At 38.6% G+C, this 17,595-nt stretch overlaps 1 protein-coding gene across 4 annotated transcripts in view; it reads right to left on the bottom strand.

Moving 5' to 3' along the window:
* Nucleotides 1-9,620, bottom strand: part of IWS1 (interacts with SUPT6H, CTD assembly factor 1) — a 37,956-nt gene extending 28,336 nt beyond the window's left edge. For all 4 annotated transcript variants that reach the window (XR_013762311.1, XM_079130442.1, XM_079130444.1 and 1 more), the window contains exons 1-2: nucleotides 9,299-9,620; nucleotides 7,277-7,392 (exon numbers count right to left, since the gene is read on the bottom strand). Coding sequence is in view for 3 of the 4 variants with exons in the window: in XM_079130442.1 (XP_078986568.1) it covers nucleotides 7,277-7,392; nucleotides 9,299-9,332 (150 nt within the window). In the remaining variant the exon portion in view is untranslated. The remainder of the gene's footprint in view (nucleotides 1-7,276; nucleotides 7,393-9,298) is intronic.
* Nucleotides 9,621-17,595: the final 7,975 nt, after the last annotated feature.

Below are 17,595 nucleotides of genomic sequence, written 5' to 3'. Positions count from 1 at the left end.
ACCTTCTAGTTGCTTCGATGTTACTCCCCAGCTTGGAGAAAGATCCACACAAAAGTAAACTATCATCTTTACTCAATTCAAAGTGAGGCTGGAATTAAGAGGGGTTGTCACTAACTTCAACAGCAGATGGATGGCTGGGCCCACTGTGCTTGAGACACTCTTGGAAACAGTAATAAGCCAAGTTCCATTTCCAAACAACCTCTTTCTTAATAGTCCCACACTGTGGGATCCTCAGCAGGAGAATGCTCTACTTTTCTACGTAGAAGAAATGTACAGACTATTAGAATTAAAAAACAAAACAGTAACTACAAAAACGCTGCTATTTCCTTCAATATATTTTTCATGAAAGAGACACTACCTGCCTAAAACTCACATGGCTAATTTCATACTGCTCAAGAAAATATTAAAGTGAAACAGTGAAAATCAGAACTGGCAAATAGTTATAACTAGATTACAAATAAGGACCACTTCTCCATGTGGTGCTCAAAATGCTTAATAACTATTCAAAAAGGTTTTTATAAAGATTTTTCCCCCTTTCCCATCTGATCTGTCAGAAAATGTGGGAAAATTCTGAGTTCTCAAAATGCTCTACAGCAAATATGTACGTTTAAAAATCCTACTGATGTTTATATCCCTTTGAACTTAAGTAAAAAGACGTAAGCAGTCTAAAAACAAATATGTAATCAACTATTACTACAACTGTTTATATGTGGATTAAAGGAAAAAATGAGGCAAAGTTTAAGAACATTATTTTGAAATTTTATGTCATATGGCAAATCAATGTTGCTTTATGAAGCATGGTTGCAACCTTATAAAGATTAGCTACGTCCTGGCCCCCTAATAAGTACAAGTAATACTGTTATGGTTTGGATATGAGGCACCCCCCAAAAGCTCCTGTTTTCATGCAGAAATATTCAGGTGAGATGAGTGGATTATGAGAGCTATAACCTCACCAGTGGTTTAATCCATTTGATGGATTAATTTGAATGGGCTAACTGTGTGGTAACTATATGCAGGTGGGACATTATTGTATGAAGTAGATCACTGGGAGTATGCCTTGGGATTATATATTTTGTCGCTAGCTCCCTTTCTCTCTCACTGCTTTCTGACTGCCATGAGCTGAGCAGCTTTCCGCCACCATACCTTTCTGTGAAGATGTTTTTTCTGCCTTACCTTGGGCCCAAAGCAATGAGGTCAGCTGCTCCTGGACTAAGACCTCTGAAACTCTGAGCCCTAATAAACTTTTCCTCCTCTAAGCTGTTATTTTTTCTGTGTGTGTGGGAAGTCATGGATATTTATTTTATTCATTTTAAAAATCTGTTCTAACTAGTTATACATGAGAGTAAAATGCACACTGTACACAAATGGAGCACAACTTCTCCTTCCTCCAGCTGAACATGGTGCAGAGTCACACAGGTATTGTACTCCATACATGTATATAGGGATAATGATGTTCATCTCATTCCACCATCCTTCCCATTCCCCTGCCCCCACCCTCTAAGTTGTTTGCAGTTGTTTTGGTTACAGGGATGAAAAACTAACAAATATCTGCACTATTTACTGTATAGAATAAATGTTAAAAAGGGTATTAGAGTTCTCAAACCTGCTACAAAAGATTTAATTTAATCCTCATTACAACTTTTTTAGTTCACTATCAAGGTGGTGAAGGGGAAGCTCACAAAGATGAAATAATTTTTCAGAGGCTGGTAATGATTAAGTGGCAAAGCTAAAGTTTGAAATCAAACTTTGGCCATTACTATCTTTCACTATAAAAAGGTATGCAAAAACAGAACAATTTCATCATCATTCCACAGAGGTTTGTTATTACATCATCTGGACCATACTTAATTCTTCAGCATCACCTCTCATTAACCTGTTCCATTTTCTATCCACAACAATCATTCCTGAAACACACCAAGTCCTTCCAAATTCTAGGCCTTCTGTACCTGCTGCTCCTCTAGCTAGGATTTCTACCATTGCCACCTGTAAAGTTCTTCTCCAATTGGAAATATTATACTCATTCGTCACTCAGTTGAAACACCATAACTACTAAGCCCATCCCTCCCTTTTTCTCCCACAGAACTTTATGTGTGTCCTTCACACAGCAATGCATTGTACACGGCACCTGTTTGCAGGTTTGCAACACTCATCTATAAAGGACTATAGTTCCGTTAGGAACCTGTAGTTTCAAGTTTGCTAGTAAGTTTGCATTTACTAGGCCTAGTAAACATTTAAAAAAATGTCTTTAAAGACACAGAAAACAAATCACACATCATACAAACTTAAAGAAGAGTGTATTTCAATCTAAATGTTTAATTCTTGGTTTAGAAACTATAAGACAAAGTCAGTATAGAAAAATGTCTACAATCTCCTGCTGCAGAGATACCAGGGCAATTGGAAATACAGACTCTTTAAAAAAAAAAAAAAAAAGGAATTGCAAATTTTTGTACATTTTCTCCCCAATTTAAGAAACTACCTTTCTCTTTGTCCTTCCATATGATCTATTTTAAAAAGACAATTTGATACTCATAAGTAATATTAAAGACAAGTAAAAATGGAAAAATAAAAATAAAAACTGCCAGAGGAAAAAAAGGAAGGCTTATCTTTACAGTTTTGAAAGGTTTTTTTACGTTTCTTCTAAAATTTTAGTACATTTTCAATCATTTCATGCATGCTCATAAAAACAGGTGACAAAATGATGGCAGTTATTTTATTTATTTTCTCTTCGTTTTTAATGATTAATATATACACTGTAGAATAAAAAACAAATGTGAATCATACCACCGAAAGATAATCATCATTTATACTTTGGTACAAGTAATCACCTTTCAATCTAAAAAAATAAATTAGGATCTAGAGCTACAATTTTATAGCCCACCGCTTTAAAGCAACATGTTAAATTCTCCCGTATCATTCAAAACTCTTTGAAAACAATTTTAAGATTGCACTGCCATTCTTATAAAGGCTTTGCTTTTAATCCCTCATTTTCTATACTGTCAAATATTCATGGTTTCTTTTCTTATGCTCACCACACCTCATTAGTCCATTTCAATGTTCTCAGCCCAAAGGCAGTTCTGGATCCTCATCCAAGTGGATGTTTGGGAATTAAAGGGGTCATTTTTGGTTGTCAAGTGTAAGCGTGGTAGTTGAGGGGTGATATGTATAATTTTACTAGCATTTCATGGGGAACCAAGATACTAAATATCCTATAATGCCTAGGTGTGTGCTCATAGACCTGTTGCTGGCTTGGCAGAATCTCTTGATCAGAAAAGCAACACAAGACAGCTCTCTGTGCAGGGGTGGCAACTGACAGGATCTGGAAACCTGACCCCCACAGAGAATGTAGTAACAGACAAGCATCTGAATGGGGGAATATGGAAAGGTCTTTACAACCAGTAAGAGAAAATAATGAAGCCAAATGCGGACTTCTGGCATAACATCATGAGAAGTTCTGCTGACCTACTCCTCAGTGAAACTGGTGAGACATCTTTGAAGAAAGGTTCCGCCATGGGTAAAAAACACTGAGAATACAAGAGCTCTCCTCACCCTGGCCCTGGCTTGTGAGAATGCAGCTGCTGTCTCACTCCCACCTCTCAGTGGATAGGTCAGTTTCTAGAGCTGGGTGTCATTCAGAGAGTTCTCCCCTATCCCCACCATCTGCTCTAAAGTCCAGGTTCACATTCTGCCTAAAGAAAATGCAGACCATAAATCAGCTCCTAATCTCTCCCCCAAAGAAACTGACTTCATTTGCAACATGATTTGGGGAAGTTGCAGTTGGAAGGCACTTGGGATGAGATTCAAAGTACAGTCTAAACTTAGGCCAGCTAGTTTGCAGGAGAAAACCAGGGACTAAGACAGCTGGGAGGAAACACACTGGAGTTAAAATATTATCAAACACTGTTCTCAGAAACTAATCCTTTAAAGGAGCCATAATTTGATGGGATTAGTTTGAAGAACAATTTATGTTCCAGGTCATGTTTGAAAACAATAGCATAATCAAGGGGCAAAGGGACAATAAGGAAATTTAGTAGCCAGGTATGGTCAGAAAGTCAGAAAAAGAGTTCTAATCATCTAAATGTCAACAATTAGGAACTCACTGAATAAGCATTCAACTAACCATTGATCACCAATTTAAAACATCTGAAGAACTGGGTGGTCATGGTGGTGCATGCCTGTAATCTCAGTGGCTAGGGACGCTGAGGCAGGAGGATCTCAAGTTCAAAGCCAGCCTCGGCAATGTAGTGAGGTACAAAGCAAAACTTAGCAAGACCTTGTTTCAAAAAAATGGGTGCCTAGGATGTGACTCAATGGTTAAGTGCCCCTGGGTTCTACCCCTGGTACCAAAAAAAAAAAAAAAAAAAAAAAAAAAAAAAAAAAAAGAAGAAGAAAAAAAGAAAAGAAAGAAGAAAAATTTGGAGAAACAAGTGTGTACTATGCAGATAGGCCCAAAACAGACCATTTTTTTCTTGTCAATATTCCCTAAACTTTACAGTATCACAACTATTTACATAGCAGTTTTATAAATAGGTATTATTAGGTATTATAAATAATCTAGAGATGACTTCTACAGGAGGATATGTACAGGTTATATGCAAATATCACACCATTTAAAATTTGCACACACATATAGTGAAGACCCAGCCCAAGTTCCTGTACACTAAGTATATGATATACTACCAGGCTATACTCCCAACCCTCATTTCATTTTTTTGTTTTTTTTTTACCTTACAACATCCATGTTATATTTACTAGACATTTAAAAATAAATACTACAAAAGAAATAAAAAAACACACATTTAAATACCAAGAATTGCAATTACACTATAATAAAGACTTTTCCTCATTTCATTTTATATAAGGGATTTGGGAATCCTCTGAGTTTGGTATCCCCCAGAGTGGAAAAGATTCCTGGAACAAATCCCCATGGACATGGAAGGATAAGTGTAATGTTGCACCAGTACTATGAAACCATTAAAATTACACTTAGTGAGACTCTTTAATGACACAGGTAAATACTTGAGGCACAATATTAAGTGAAGAGATAATAGATACAAAACACACATGTTAAAATTTCAAGTAGTTTAAAATATATACATACTTTATATGCATGGGGGAGAATTAAAATGTAGGAAATATGTCAAAAAGTTAATAGTCATTTATGTGATTGCAGTATACTGATTTTAATTTTCTTCTTTAAACTTATTTATATAATTTCCAAATTTTCAACATATACACTTATACATTTAGAATCCATATCATTATAAAAAAATAGTTGCAGGTACTTAAAGATGAACCTTTATCATGTTTATAACTTAAATCAAGAGGACTTGAGATAACCAACCCAATGGGTTCTAAGCTGACACTGGTCAATCTCTTAACATTGTTTCCAACACAGAAACTTAAAATATTACACTATAAATGTACTATAATAATGACATTATCATTTAGTTCCTATTTAGTAATTTACTGGAATTTAGCCTAAATATTTAAGAGCCTACCAAAAAAAACCCAACAGAGTGACAATGAAATAACTAAATGATGAGCCATTCCTGTACCTGTGTTTAGCTCCCTGACTCTTTACTGATTCCACTCTGGTCACATTGGCGCCTTGAAAATTTCAAGCACACCGTCACCTTGGGGTTCTTCATGGGAATGTTTTTTCCCTATTTACACACAACCACAACCATGTGACTATTCCCTCAGCTCCATTCCTGCCTTGGTTGAAATGTCACTTCTTTTTTTGTGGTGGTAGGGGTTGAACCCTTGGCCTCCCACATGCTAGGCTAGTGAGCTACCTCTGAGCTGCATTCCTATCCCTTTTTTATTTTATTCTGATAGGATATCACAAAGCTGTCCAGGCTGGCCTTGAACTTGTGATTCTCCTGCCTCAGCCTCCGGAGTAGCTAGGATTATGGGCATGCATAACCACACCTGGCCTCAAATGTCACCTTCTTAATAAGGCCTACATGGACCTTCTTATTTGACAGTGAAACTTGCCCTCCATCCTGATATCCTTCATTCCATTCTAATTTCTCCCAGGTCCACAACATTTGTCACATTCTAGCAAACTATAATTTTTAAAAACTGTACACTCTTTTAATGTCTGTCTTCTCTCACTGGAAAAATAAATCCAATAAAAGATTTCTGACTTTTAGTCACTGATATGTCCAGAGCACTTTAAAAAAAAAAAAGACGAACACATAAAGTGCTCAACGAGAAATGTATGAAAGTACTAATGACACAAATGTATAACTATAAAAAACGACATGACTGTAATGACAGTCAATATGATTTGCAAGAATTAAAACCTATTATGTAAAAATTGACAATTTTTTAATGTGTGTAATAAGCAAACATATGGCACAAACGTTCTTTAAAAATCTATCTTGGGGCTCAGGATGTGTGGCTGAGTGGTAAAATGTTTGCCTAGCATGCTCAAGTCCCCAGATTCAATCCCCAGCACTACAAACAAACAAAACAAAAAAATCCAAAAGCAAGAACGATGGAGTGACTGGAAAGTTTTTGAGCATGATGGTACATGCCTGTAATCCCAGCAACTTGGCAGGCTGAAGCAGGAGGATTGCAAATGCAAAGTCGGTCTCAACAAACTAGTGAAAACATCTGTCCATTTTTATCATTCATATTTGTTTATGTCTATCAGACACATTGACTTACTGAAAAATGTCCCAATTTTATTTGTTAACACTGTGTAAGACTGTATAACCAAGGAAACAAATTAAGTATTTTAAAAATATTTATGTTAGGCCAAATGTTAAAATGTATAGAGAACCTAATATTACTCTATTATTAAACAAAAGCAGCTTTTAAAACTACACTTGTTTCATTATCATATGCATCTTAATTCAAAACAAGGCCAACTCCTGATACAAATTTTATTAAGTGAAAATTCCCTAATTTTTTATTTCAACTTTTCTTCAGACTGCAAATGCTCACTGCCTCAACAAGATGTTATCTGGGGACTGGGTAAGCCTAGTTAAATATCAAAGGCCTGGCTCATTATCTGATTTAACATGCTTAGTTAAAAACTGCCTAAATACTTGAAATTCGACCCAGTCAGAACTTATTTCCTTGTGATTACATCATAACCAGTCCTTCCCTATTTATTTTTAAAGCAGTCTTCTAATAATTTATACTTCTTACTCTTTTACTCTCAGAGATTAAAGCCCAAATCCCATGGCAGGGTGTCTACAACTTAAGAAATTTAAAACAGGACTCACAGAAGTACAAGGAAAAATCCTCCCCAAAGATATTATACCTCTGAATGCCGTTCTATGCTTCCAGTATCTGATCCAGAGTGTTGCTCATTTACATCATCCTCACCGTCTGATCCAGAATCCCGTTCATCCTGTACTGGAGTAGCACCACCATCATCTGCTTAAAAATAAAACAAAAATCCACTTACAGTGTAACATGGATGACACCTATAGCTGAAACAAACACACTGAATCAAGACTACCCAGAGCAAAAGTTACTGCTAACAGCAAAACTAATGATAATATTTTGAGCAGAGCAATACAATATTCATCCAAATACCAACATCATTAACATACACCATGACATATGTGGTAGCAAAATACACTCCCAAAAAGGAATGAAAATCTTAAAAAATATCATTAAATACCAAGTCAATAACTTGCAAGAAGACTGTGCTGTTTATTTCAAATTTATGTTAAAAATGTCTTTCTCTCCAGAGCACTTACCACCAACTTCTAATATATGATGCAATTTTTTTCAAGTTATTTTGCTTTCAATTCACTGCTGAATCCCTGGAACCCAGAACACTGCCTGGTATATTATATAAATATCTGTTTATGAATGAGAAGTACAAGGAATCCCAGTCCAGAAAGTCAAAACTCATTAAAGCATATATTACAATATTAAAAAATTAACCATAATTATGAATTGATACTTAACTTTAAGCAATATTTTAAAAATATAAAGTAAAACTATCCTGAGAGCAGATGTACAGCTATTAAAGTCTATAAGGAAAACATGATTAGAGGTTTAATAAAAAAATCTAAATGAAGCATCAACTACATGAAAACCAAAAAGTGGCAGAAAGATGAAATCACTCTGATACAAATAAGCTACTGTACTTAGCTAGAGTAAAATTATGCAGTCATAATAAAAAAGAATAGTTTTGAAATTTAACAATTTTGCTCAACAGGACAGGTGAGAAGAGGGCATGCAAAGAGTTAAAATACCGTCCTGGCATAATAGGAAATCATTACAGAGTGCCTAAAAATGATGCAAGAATAAGTCAGGCGTAAGTTAAGAATACCGAGGTAAATACTAAAAGAATGGAAAATAGGTGGAGGAGGTATCAGGAACCGCTATCTTATTACTTCAACTTGTTACCTCTTTTAACCCAACTTATGCACTATAATACATGGAATTACTTTTTTTAAAAAGCAATTTTAAAACACAAGAGAATTGAAAAGCTATTTTGAAAACATCAGAAAATGTTTTAAGCAAAACAGAAGCGCATGCCTGAAAAGCATTTACAATCACTACTACTTGCTGTCATTAAAAAGGAATCAAAGTGAACTCAAAACAGTGAAGAGCTTTATGTCTTAACAACTAAGCACCTTTGATACAGAAGGTACAAATAGAACTGAATGCAAAGGGGAAAAAATAACCTAACTTGTTTTCCCCCACTAGGTCCTACCTTACTCACCTTTACATTTCGGTTGCCTGGCCCAGTGCTAGCAGAACCGGGCCCAGTAAGTATACATGAGTAAGAATGAAGAAAGACCAAACTTCGGTGAGGAATAAGAGGAAAAAATTTAAGGTGAAGGAAAGGCAAAAAGTCATCAATAAGGTCTAGAGAAGCACTCCTTATTCTAAGGTGTTTATACAACTCAAACAAGGGTCCTGCATTTTAATCCTGGGAAGCCAGTGTGGCAGGGGAAATTAAACGACCCCTAATTTGGAATGAAAAGTCTAGGAAGGATCCGCAGCCTTTACTGAACAACTTCTATGGGTTCCAAAAAAACTTGTAACTTCTGAAAAGTCCTTAACAGGAAAAACCTCTTCTTTCCCAACACTGCACACAGTAGGTACTTAGTATAGAGTAGTAGCTTCCGGATTTCAGCAAAAACCTTCACCGATTCGGAAGACGGCTTTCCCTCAAGAATCCCCTCTCCAAGGTTCTAAATTGGGGCCCGCAGCTAGCTGGTCGGCGGACTCAGTCTCCGAGGTTTCTTCCCCCACTCCCACAAGGGCGCGAGGCCAAGCCCCGCCGAGGAATCGCTCGGTCCCCAACCCGTGAACCCACCTGACTGGTCGCCACTATAATATTCCGAGTCCATGGCAGGCGGGCTCTCAGCGGGGAGTGTCCGCGCCCCGCGCCGCCCCCGTCACCTCCTTCCTGGTGGTGTGACCTCCGATGGCGCGGCTCGGTGCTGAGGCTCCGGCCTACCCGGAGAGTTCGGAGAATATAAAAATGGTAGCAGCAGAGACGAACGCTTCGACCTGGGAGCCCCAGCAGCAAAGGCCGTATCCGAGAAGCCAGCAGGAGTGCGGGTCGGCGCTCTACTTCCCAGAAGCACCTCTGAGACCAAAAATGGCGTCGGCCCACGACCCTCAAAGGAATGCAGTGCGCAGGCGCTATCATGCGTCAAATCGGCCAATGAGAAGACATAATAGTAATGACGCAACGCGCCGCCGAAAAGGAGACTACTGGGAAAAATGAGCGGGAGCTTCAGTTAAATACGCCCCTTCGGAGGAGTCTGGTTTGTCTGGCATGGGAACAAAGTTTCTCGCTTGACTCTGTGTTCACCCTTCTTGGAGGAGCATCACAGTTGCTCTTGCGAGAAATGGAGACCCCGAAAATTACATTTCGTACCTGTTGGCCAAGTAACTCTTGTCTCCGTCCTGGAGCTCGGGGAAAGATTCCCGCCCTCGATACGTGGAGGAGTTGGCGCACTGTTTTCTGGGACTTGTAGTTTATTGCCTAGCGAGCGTTGATACATTACTAACTGAAGTGATCAATACCTCCTTCAGGCATTTTTACTTCCTTTCTTTATAAAATAACTACTTAATTACCACCTTAAGGATCCATTTGATCAACAATAAGAAGTACAGATCTTTGCCTTCAGAAAGATCACCTGCCGAAACCTTGAAGAGGGTAACCGTTGAACCTAAGTTCTGTGCTCCTGAAAACAGAATGGTTAAGAAACCTCCTCCTCGCCTGTTTGTATTCCTGGAACAGCTCATTGTAATGAACCACCTTTCTCCATATGACTTAGTTTAAAAAGCCTGCAGACGATCCCCTGTTAACCTGTGACAAGCCCTTTTGTCTGAACCTGTAATAGGGCCAGGACCAGACCCTCCAAATTTCCATTCTTGGTCTCAAGACATTAGCTGAGATTTTAAGAGTCTCGTTGAACAAATTTTATATTCATGTAGGGAACTCAGTGTTCCCTACACTGAAACTAGCTACACAAAATGTTTTCTTTTCACCTGACCAATAGACTTTTCCCTAATAATAATCCCAACTATTCCATCATCCTCCCACCCCCCACCACTTGATTAAAAAGGTCTAAGGCAAGACCACCCCATCAAGATCATACATATCTGGGGTTTCCCCTTATGGCAATAACCTGAATAAAATCCATTCTCTTGTTCGTTTTTGTCTCAGACTAGTAAGAGCACTCTTGCCTTTTGATTGGAGAATGGTCTGTGGATGTATGAGCAAAGATCCTTCAGGAGACTTGTAGAAATTGGGCCTTTTCTTACTGCTAGAGAGCTATGACCCCTTTGTAGCCAGTCAGAATATGCTGGCAGCACCCAGTTACAGACTTGAAAGGGAAGAAAGGGGGAGGGTGGTTTCTCTCTGGAAATTTCCATGTACTTGCAAGAGAGTTCATGGGTATTTCTTTCTTGGTGCAGTGAAAAAGCTTTGAGATCCAAATTTTGCCCCTTCAACTGTGGGAATGACATATTCTGAGTCTGTCATGAGAATCAGAAAAATGAAGAATTAATGGGGCTAGAACCAGAGGTACAAAATTAAAATATTTGCCTCTTTACCTTTGATATATGAGATCCAGACTCTAAGATCTCTTCTAAAGAATGGGCAAGATTGTACCTAAATAGGGCAGGAGTGGCAAGATTGTACCATAAATAGGGTAGGAGGAATATAGAAGAAGTCTAAGAAGTTTAAGACCAAAATACAGGAAAGGGATTGGGTTATAGCCAATGCAATTGCAAGAGGGAAAAGAGGAATTTTGACATAACTAAATTTTCTGGTGGTTTGGAGAATGGAGAAATTGAAGCAGAGAGAACATATAACAATGTGCTGAGCTCCAGAAGACTACAAAGAAGCATCAGATCTAGTTTTTACACTCAGAAAGCCAACAAGTTAGTTAGTGAAATAAGATACCACTTTCAAATAAACATAGTTAAGGCAGAGCTCCTCTTTATCAACTGCTCATCCTCTGGAGCCCCTGGCAAAGAAGTTTTTGAATGGCATAGATATGCTTTCTGGGTCTTGGACACCTCAAATTTTGAGAACTGCCATCTCCCTATCCCACGTCTCACTCCAGGACCAGTCAGTTGGCTCGTAGTGCTGATGATAATGAGGTACGCAGGAGGAAAACTCTCCCTCAACTGATAACCCAGAAACACTGAGTTCCCTACATGAATATAAGATTTGTTCAACCAGACTCTTAAGTTATTCTGACACCCTGGACATATAAGGGAGTCAAAGTCCATATAATCTAAGGATCAGCCTGGCACTGGCAGAGCTTCAGACAGGAGAAAAAGAACGGGGCCTTCCAGGAAACTAAGGCAGTACAAAGATCCCCTCTTAAAATCCTGATTCTTATGACCAAGTCAGAAAGATTTCAGACATGTTGTTCAGAATGACAGGAATGCATTTATTGAAGGGACAGGAAAAGGGAAAGGGATGCTCTCAAGGGAGGGAGTGAGTCCTCTCAGAGAGGAGAGGGACAAGTCAACATGACTATTCTGCACTTCAGTTTTATTAGGGGATCCCAGGAAAGTTTCCAAAGAGTCCCTTCCAGGTCCACCTCTTGGCTTTTGATTGACTGCAGAATGACATCAGACTTTCAAGTACCTATTGCCATGAAAATGCTAGGTTCCCTTGGCTCATGCTGAGCCTTTCTAATTGGATCCCTAATCAGTTTTACATGTTTTCTGGTTCAGAGGAATTATTCTTATCTTCCAGAATCTGGTCTGTGACAAGACCAAATGCCTCTCCCAAGTAACTTGGGTTCTTCATATCAATATTGTTTCCTGCCTACATTTCTTTGCAGATGACAGGTAGTTTGCCGAGGAATGTGACATATCCTGTTCACTTAGGCCAGGCAGGGCTGCAGGCATATTGCTTTCTGGCAAATAAAGCATGTGGGAGTGAAAAAAGCATGTAGGAATGACGAAAGCATGTGGGGGTCAGCACAGTGCGTTCATTTTATATAGAATTATTCTCAACCTCGTTTTCCCACCATTCTCATCTGTCTGTCCCCTAACACTAGGTTCTGGGCCTAGCTCTAAGGTTTATTGTTCTTAGTGAGTTGGAACAAGCTACCAGCTTTCTATAAGCCTCAGTTTCCCCACGTGTCAAGTGAGGGTGTTGAATCAGAAGATGGCAAGGGCCCTTTGGGTTCATTGATACAATGTCAGAGAAACCCGATTTCCACTGGTCCTGTATCCTGCTTTTGAGCCACTAGGGGGCCGTACAAGAGAAGAAACAAACAAAATGAGTGCATTTTAAACCTGAAGTTTTGACTGTGAGCTGTTTCTCAGGCTTCCCAGCCTCACAACTCAGTAGGACACAGGTGCAGGATTTGTCCCACCGAGATTTTTCACAATACTGAAAAACAGGGACCCACTTGAAAGATGCTACTTGTCACTCTTTGAATGGTAAAAATTGGATAACATTTTATTGGAGAGGCTATAGAGAAGGAGGCTCTTCCATGAGGTGTGGTGTGAATATATTGGTACAGTTCTTCAAAGACAGCAATTTGGAAATGTTTGTAAAGATTACAAATGCAGCTGGGCACTGTGTGCATGCCTGTCATTCCAATGACTCAGGAGGATGAGGCAGGAGGATCACAAGCTCAAGGGCAGCCTCAGCAACTCAGTGAGACCTGTCTCAAAAGAAAAAAAATAAAAGAAGTGGGGGTGTAACTCAGTGGTAGAATGCTCCTGGGTAAAATACCCAGCACCAAAAAAAAAAAAAAGACCTTTGACTTAGAAATGCATTTGTCTTTTGACTTAACAATTTCACTTCAGAAAATGTATTCCACAGATATACTTGACTACATACAAAATGATGTATTACAAAATTGTTCATTGTGGCATTATTTGTAATAGCAAAAGGTTGTAGATAATTTCAATGTCTAAATAGTAATGATCACAAAATTATGATATATCTATACAATGGAATGTTATGTAACTATAACAAAATAAGCTGTTTTATATACTGATTTGGGAAGAATCAGTTTATAAAGATGAATCCAGTGAAAAAATATAAAATGATGAACAGTGTTATGATATGTCATTTACTGTGAAAAGGAGGTGTGGTTTGTGTGTAAGTTTTCCCCAAAGGCCCATGAATTACAGTTTTGGTCCCCAGACTGTGGCACTACTGGGAGATGGTGCAACCTTAAAGAGGCAGGACCTAGTGGAAGGAAGTTGGGTCACTAGGTGTGGGCACTTGAAGGATATTGGGTACCTGGCCCCTTCCTCTTTCTCTTTGCTCCCTGGTGAGCACAAGGCAAACAACCCCCTCTGCCATACACTCCCACTATGACACACTGCACTGCCACAGACCCAAAGCAGCATGGCCAAGCACCCATGGACCGAAACCATGAACTAAAATAAACCTGTCCTACCTCGGTAATCTCAGGTAATTTGTTGCAGTGACAAAAGACTGACTAAGACAGAAGGGGATAGTATATATTTGTTGTTACTTGTAACTATTTTTTAAATTTGAAAATTATTAAAAAAAAACCAAAGCATTGATTGTTGGAGGAAGGAAAAAAGGATGAGAAGAAACCTTTAGTTTTTTGTAACACATAATACTTTTGCCCCAAAGGACATCTTCTATTTGATTCTAAATTGTGTCATTCTGAAGATTCATTTTAGGTGACAGTTTAACTGAATTAAGGAACACCTAGAACCCTAATAAAGCATTATTTTGGGTGTGTCTTTGAGGGTGTTTTCAAAGAAGATTAACATGTGTGTCTGAATGGACTAAGTGGAAAAAAATCTCTCAACGTGGGTAGGCACCATCCAATTGCCCAGGGGTCAGAAAGAGCAATGCACAAAGTGCATTGGTCTCTTGGAGCTGGCATAGAATTTCTCTGCTACATTGGACATCAAAACTTCAGGCTTTCCAACTTTGGACTCGAGGTCTTGCACCAGTAGCCACTTGGTTCTCAGGCTTTCAGCCTCAGATTGTTACACCATCTGCTTCTCTGGTTCTGAAGCCTCCAGACTTGGACTGAGCCACCTTACTATTATCCCAGGGTCTTTAACTTGCAGAAGTTAAGAACTTAGCCTCCACAATCATATGATCCAATTTCCATAGTAAATCTCCTGTCATCTGTCTCTCCATCTGTCCATCTGTCCATCCATCCATCCATCCATCCTACTGGTTATCTCTCTGGAGAACTGCGAATAATAAAGTCATAGCATACCAAATTAATTTCATAGTCTACTAATTGGTTAATACTATAGTCTAAAATTGGGAGTGCCAATCTTCAGTTGCTATGATATAGAAATTCCCTGGGCCAATTTGCCATGACAGGGCTACATCTTTGGGCCCAGAAAATCTAAGCAGCAATGTCTCTGTTTTTGTTCTGTTTTCTGTTCTCTTCTTATACAGCAAGCATGGATGTGTACCCTTCCCTGATAGATGCCCCATTTCAACACATACATGTGTATGGTGGATAATTATTCAAGTTACAATAGGATTTTTAGTTTTAGTTTTAGTTTGTGGGTGAGTTCCACATCACAGAGACCATGGGATCAAGGACTGCAGGTATGTCATAGAGAGATTCAGCTTTGGAACCATGGTTGGACCATATGAACCTCACAGCATTTTTTAAACCATTATTTTATTGCAGTAAGTTTGATATATAACAGAATTTATCACTTTAACCTTTATAAGTGTTTGATAATTAAGTGGCATTCATTATGTTCACAATACAATGAGACCATTACCACTATTTTCAAACCTATCCATCGCTATAAACAGAAACTCTTTACTCATTAAGCAATAACTTCCCATTTCCCCTTTCCTGTAGTTTTAGTCAGCTTTCCATCACTGTGACAAAATACCTGGATAATCAACTTATAAAAAAAGATTTATTTTGTCTCACTGTTTCAGAGGTTCATGTTCATCCCTGGTCAGTTAGCTCCATTCCTTTTGGGCCTGTGGTCAGGCAGTAATCATGGTGGGGAGCATATGTTGGAGCAAAGTTGCTCACTTCATGATGGCAGAGAAAGGGTGGGAGAAATAGGGTAGCTTCAGGAGTCACCTAAGCAGGAGCAAAGGTTGCCAGTCAACACTCATCATCTGCTCAAACACCTGGAGTACTTTCACAAAAAACCTTCTGAGCTTATCAAAGAAGATGAGACTGAGCCAGAAGACTGTATACCAGGTGTACCAAGCAATGAACATGCCAAGGGATTTCTGGTTCAAATGTCAACTAAAGAAATTTAGATGCCATTGGGGAACAAAGGCAAAGAGTTATGTAGTGTTGGCATTGCCAGTGTTATGGTTACTGAACAGGAGACAAAGAATGTCCTTTCTTCATCAAAGGCAACCAAAAGTTAGAACAGTTCAGAGCAACACATGAAGGTCTCATGCATATCATCATTCAAGAGAATAAGGGACATGAAAATAATGTGAGCATATAGCAGTTAAAACAGTTACTGTAGGATTCCACCTCAGATGAGGATGGGAACAACTCCAGTTCCTTGGAATGTAAAGGGAAATGTTAGAAAAAGAAGAAAGAAAAGCATAAGAAAAGGAAGGAAGGAAAAAAGTAAAAAATGGAAGCGTGTCTTCCAAATAAAGTCAGAATTAAGACTCATAGTCTGTTATGGTTTACATATTAGGTGTCCTCCAAAAGCTCGTGTATGAGACAATACAAGAAAGTTTAGGGGTGAGAAATCTGGGTTATGAGAGCCTTAACCTAATCAGTGCATTAATCTACTGATATGGATTAACTGGGTAGTAACTGTGGGCAGGTAGGGTGTGGTTGGAGGAGGTAGGTCACTGGGAGGCATGCTTTTTTGGGTTTATATTTTGTTCCTGGTGAGCGAGTTCTCTTTCTGCTTCCTGACTACCATGTTCTGAACGGCTTTCTTCTGCCATGATGTTCTGCTTCACCTCAGGACCAGAGTAATGGAGTGGGTGGTCTATGTGCTGAGACCTTGGAAACCATGAGCCCCAAATAAACTTTCCCTCCAGTATGTTGTTCTTACAAGGTGTTTTGATCACATTGATGAAAAGGCTGACTAAAGTAGAGTGACAAGGACCTGGCTTGTTCAGCATTATCTTCTCAAAAATCAAACATGGTGGCCAAAGAACAAAGGAAGATATAATCAAAGAGTAACAGATCACAGAAGGGTGGGAGAGGAGAATATTTGTCATCACAGTTGTGGTATCTCACCTGTGATGAACTGACCCAAAGGAAAGTGCATTGTCTTTACCAAGGTGCTAGCTCAAAATAGGAGCTAGCTTGGGATAGGGATTGAGGTTAGCCAGGAAACTCATATCCTCTTCATATCCTTGTCCTTGCATTTCAGTTGAGTCTGTGATTCCATTGAAATGTCTCTTACAGGGTGGTAGGACAAAGGAAATCTCTATGGAAACACTTCTGGGCTCTCCCACAGCTTTTGGCTTCCATAGTGAGTCAACTCAGTTCTCATGGACTTTGGGCTTAACCCTTCTCCATTATTAAAGATAATATAAGTTCATGATTTCTTTTAAAAAGGAGGAGGAGGAGAACCCAATTCAGAAGTGGGCAAAGGACTTGAATAGAAATTTCTCAAAGAAGATAAATGAATAGCCAATAAACCCATGAAACAATGTCAGTATCATTAGTGATTAGGTAAATCAAAACCATAGTGGGATACCACTTCATATCAACTAGAATATCCATAAGCAAAATAATAAAAACTGAAAGTGTTGGTAAGGACATAGAAAAGTGGGATTTCCATACATTTGCTGCTAAAAAATGTTAAATGGCACAGGCACTGTGAAATACAGTTTGGTGATTTCTAAAAAAGTTAAACAGAATTATCATAGGAATCAACGATTCTTACTCCTATAGACCCAAAATAATTGAAAACTGGGGTTCAAAAGATTTTCTTAATACACTTTATATTTTGGAGTAACTTTGGATTTATAGGAAATCTGCTAAGATAGTAGAGTTTCCATGTATAACTCATCTAGTTTCTCTTAATATTAACTTCCTACATTACCACTGAGCATTATATTACATTTGTCAAAACTGAGAAAACAATAGTGTATGCTCATAAGAAACTATAATTTATTTAAATTTCAGCAGTTTTTCTACTCAAAATTCTTTTTAT

Source organism: Sciurus vulgaris (genome assembly GCF_902686455.1).
Source record: "Sciurus vulgaris genome assembly, chromosome: 3".
Classification (NCBI taxonomy): Eukaryota; Metazoa; Chordata; class Mammalia; order Rodentia; family Sciuridae; genus Sciurus; species Sciurus vulgaris.
The sequence above is the reverse complement of the archived record's forward strand: the minus strand, read 5'-3'. Positions and strand labels throughout refer to the sequence as shown.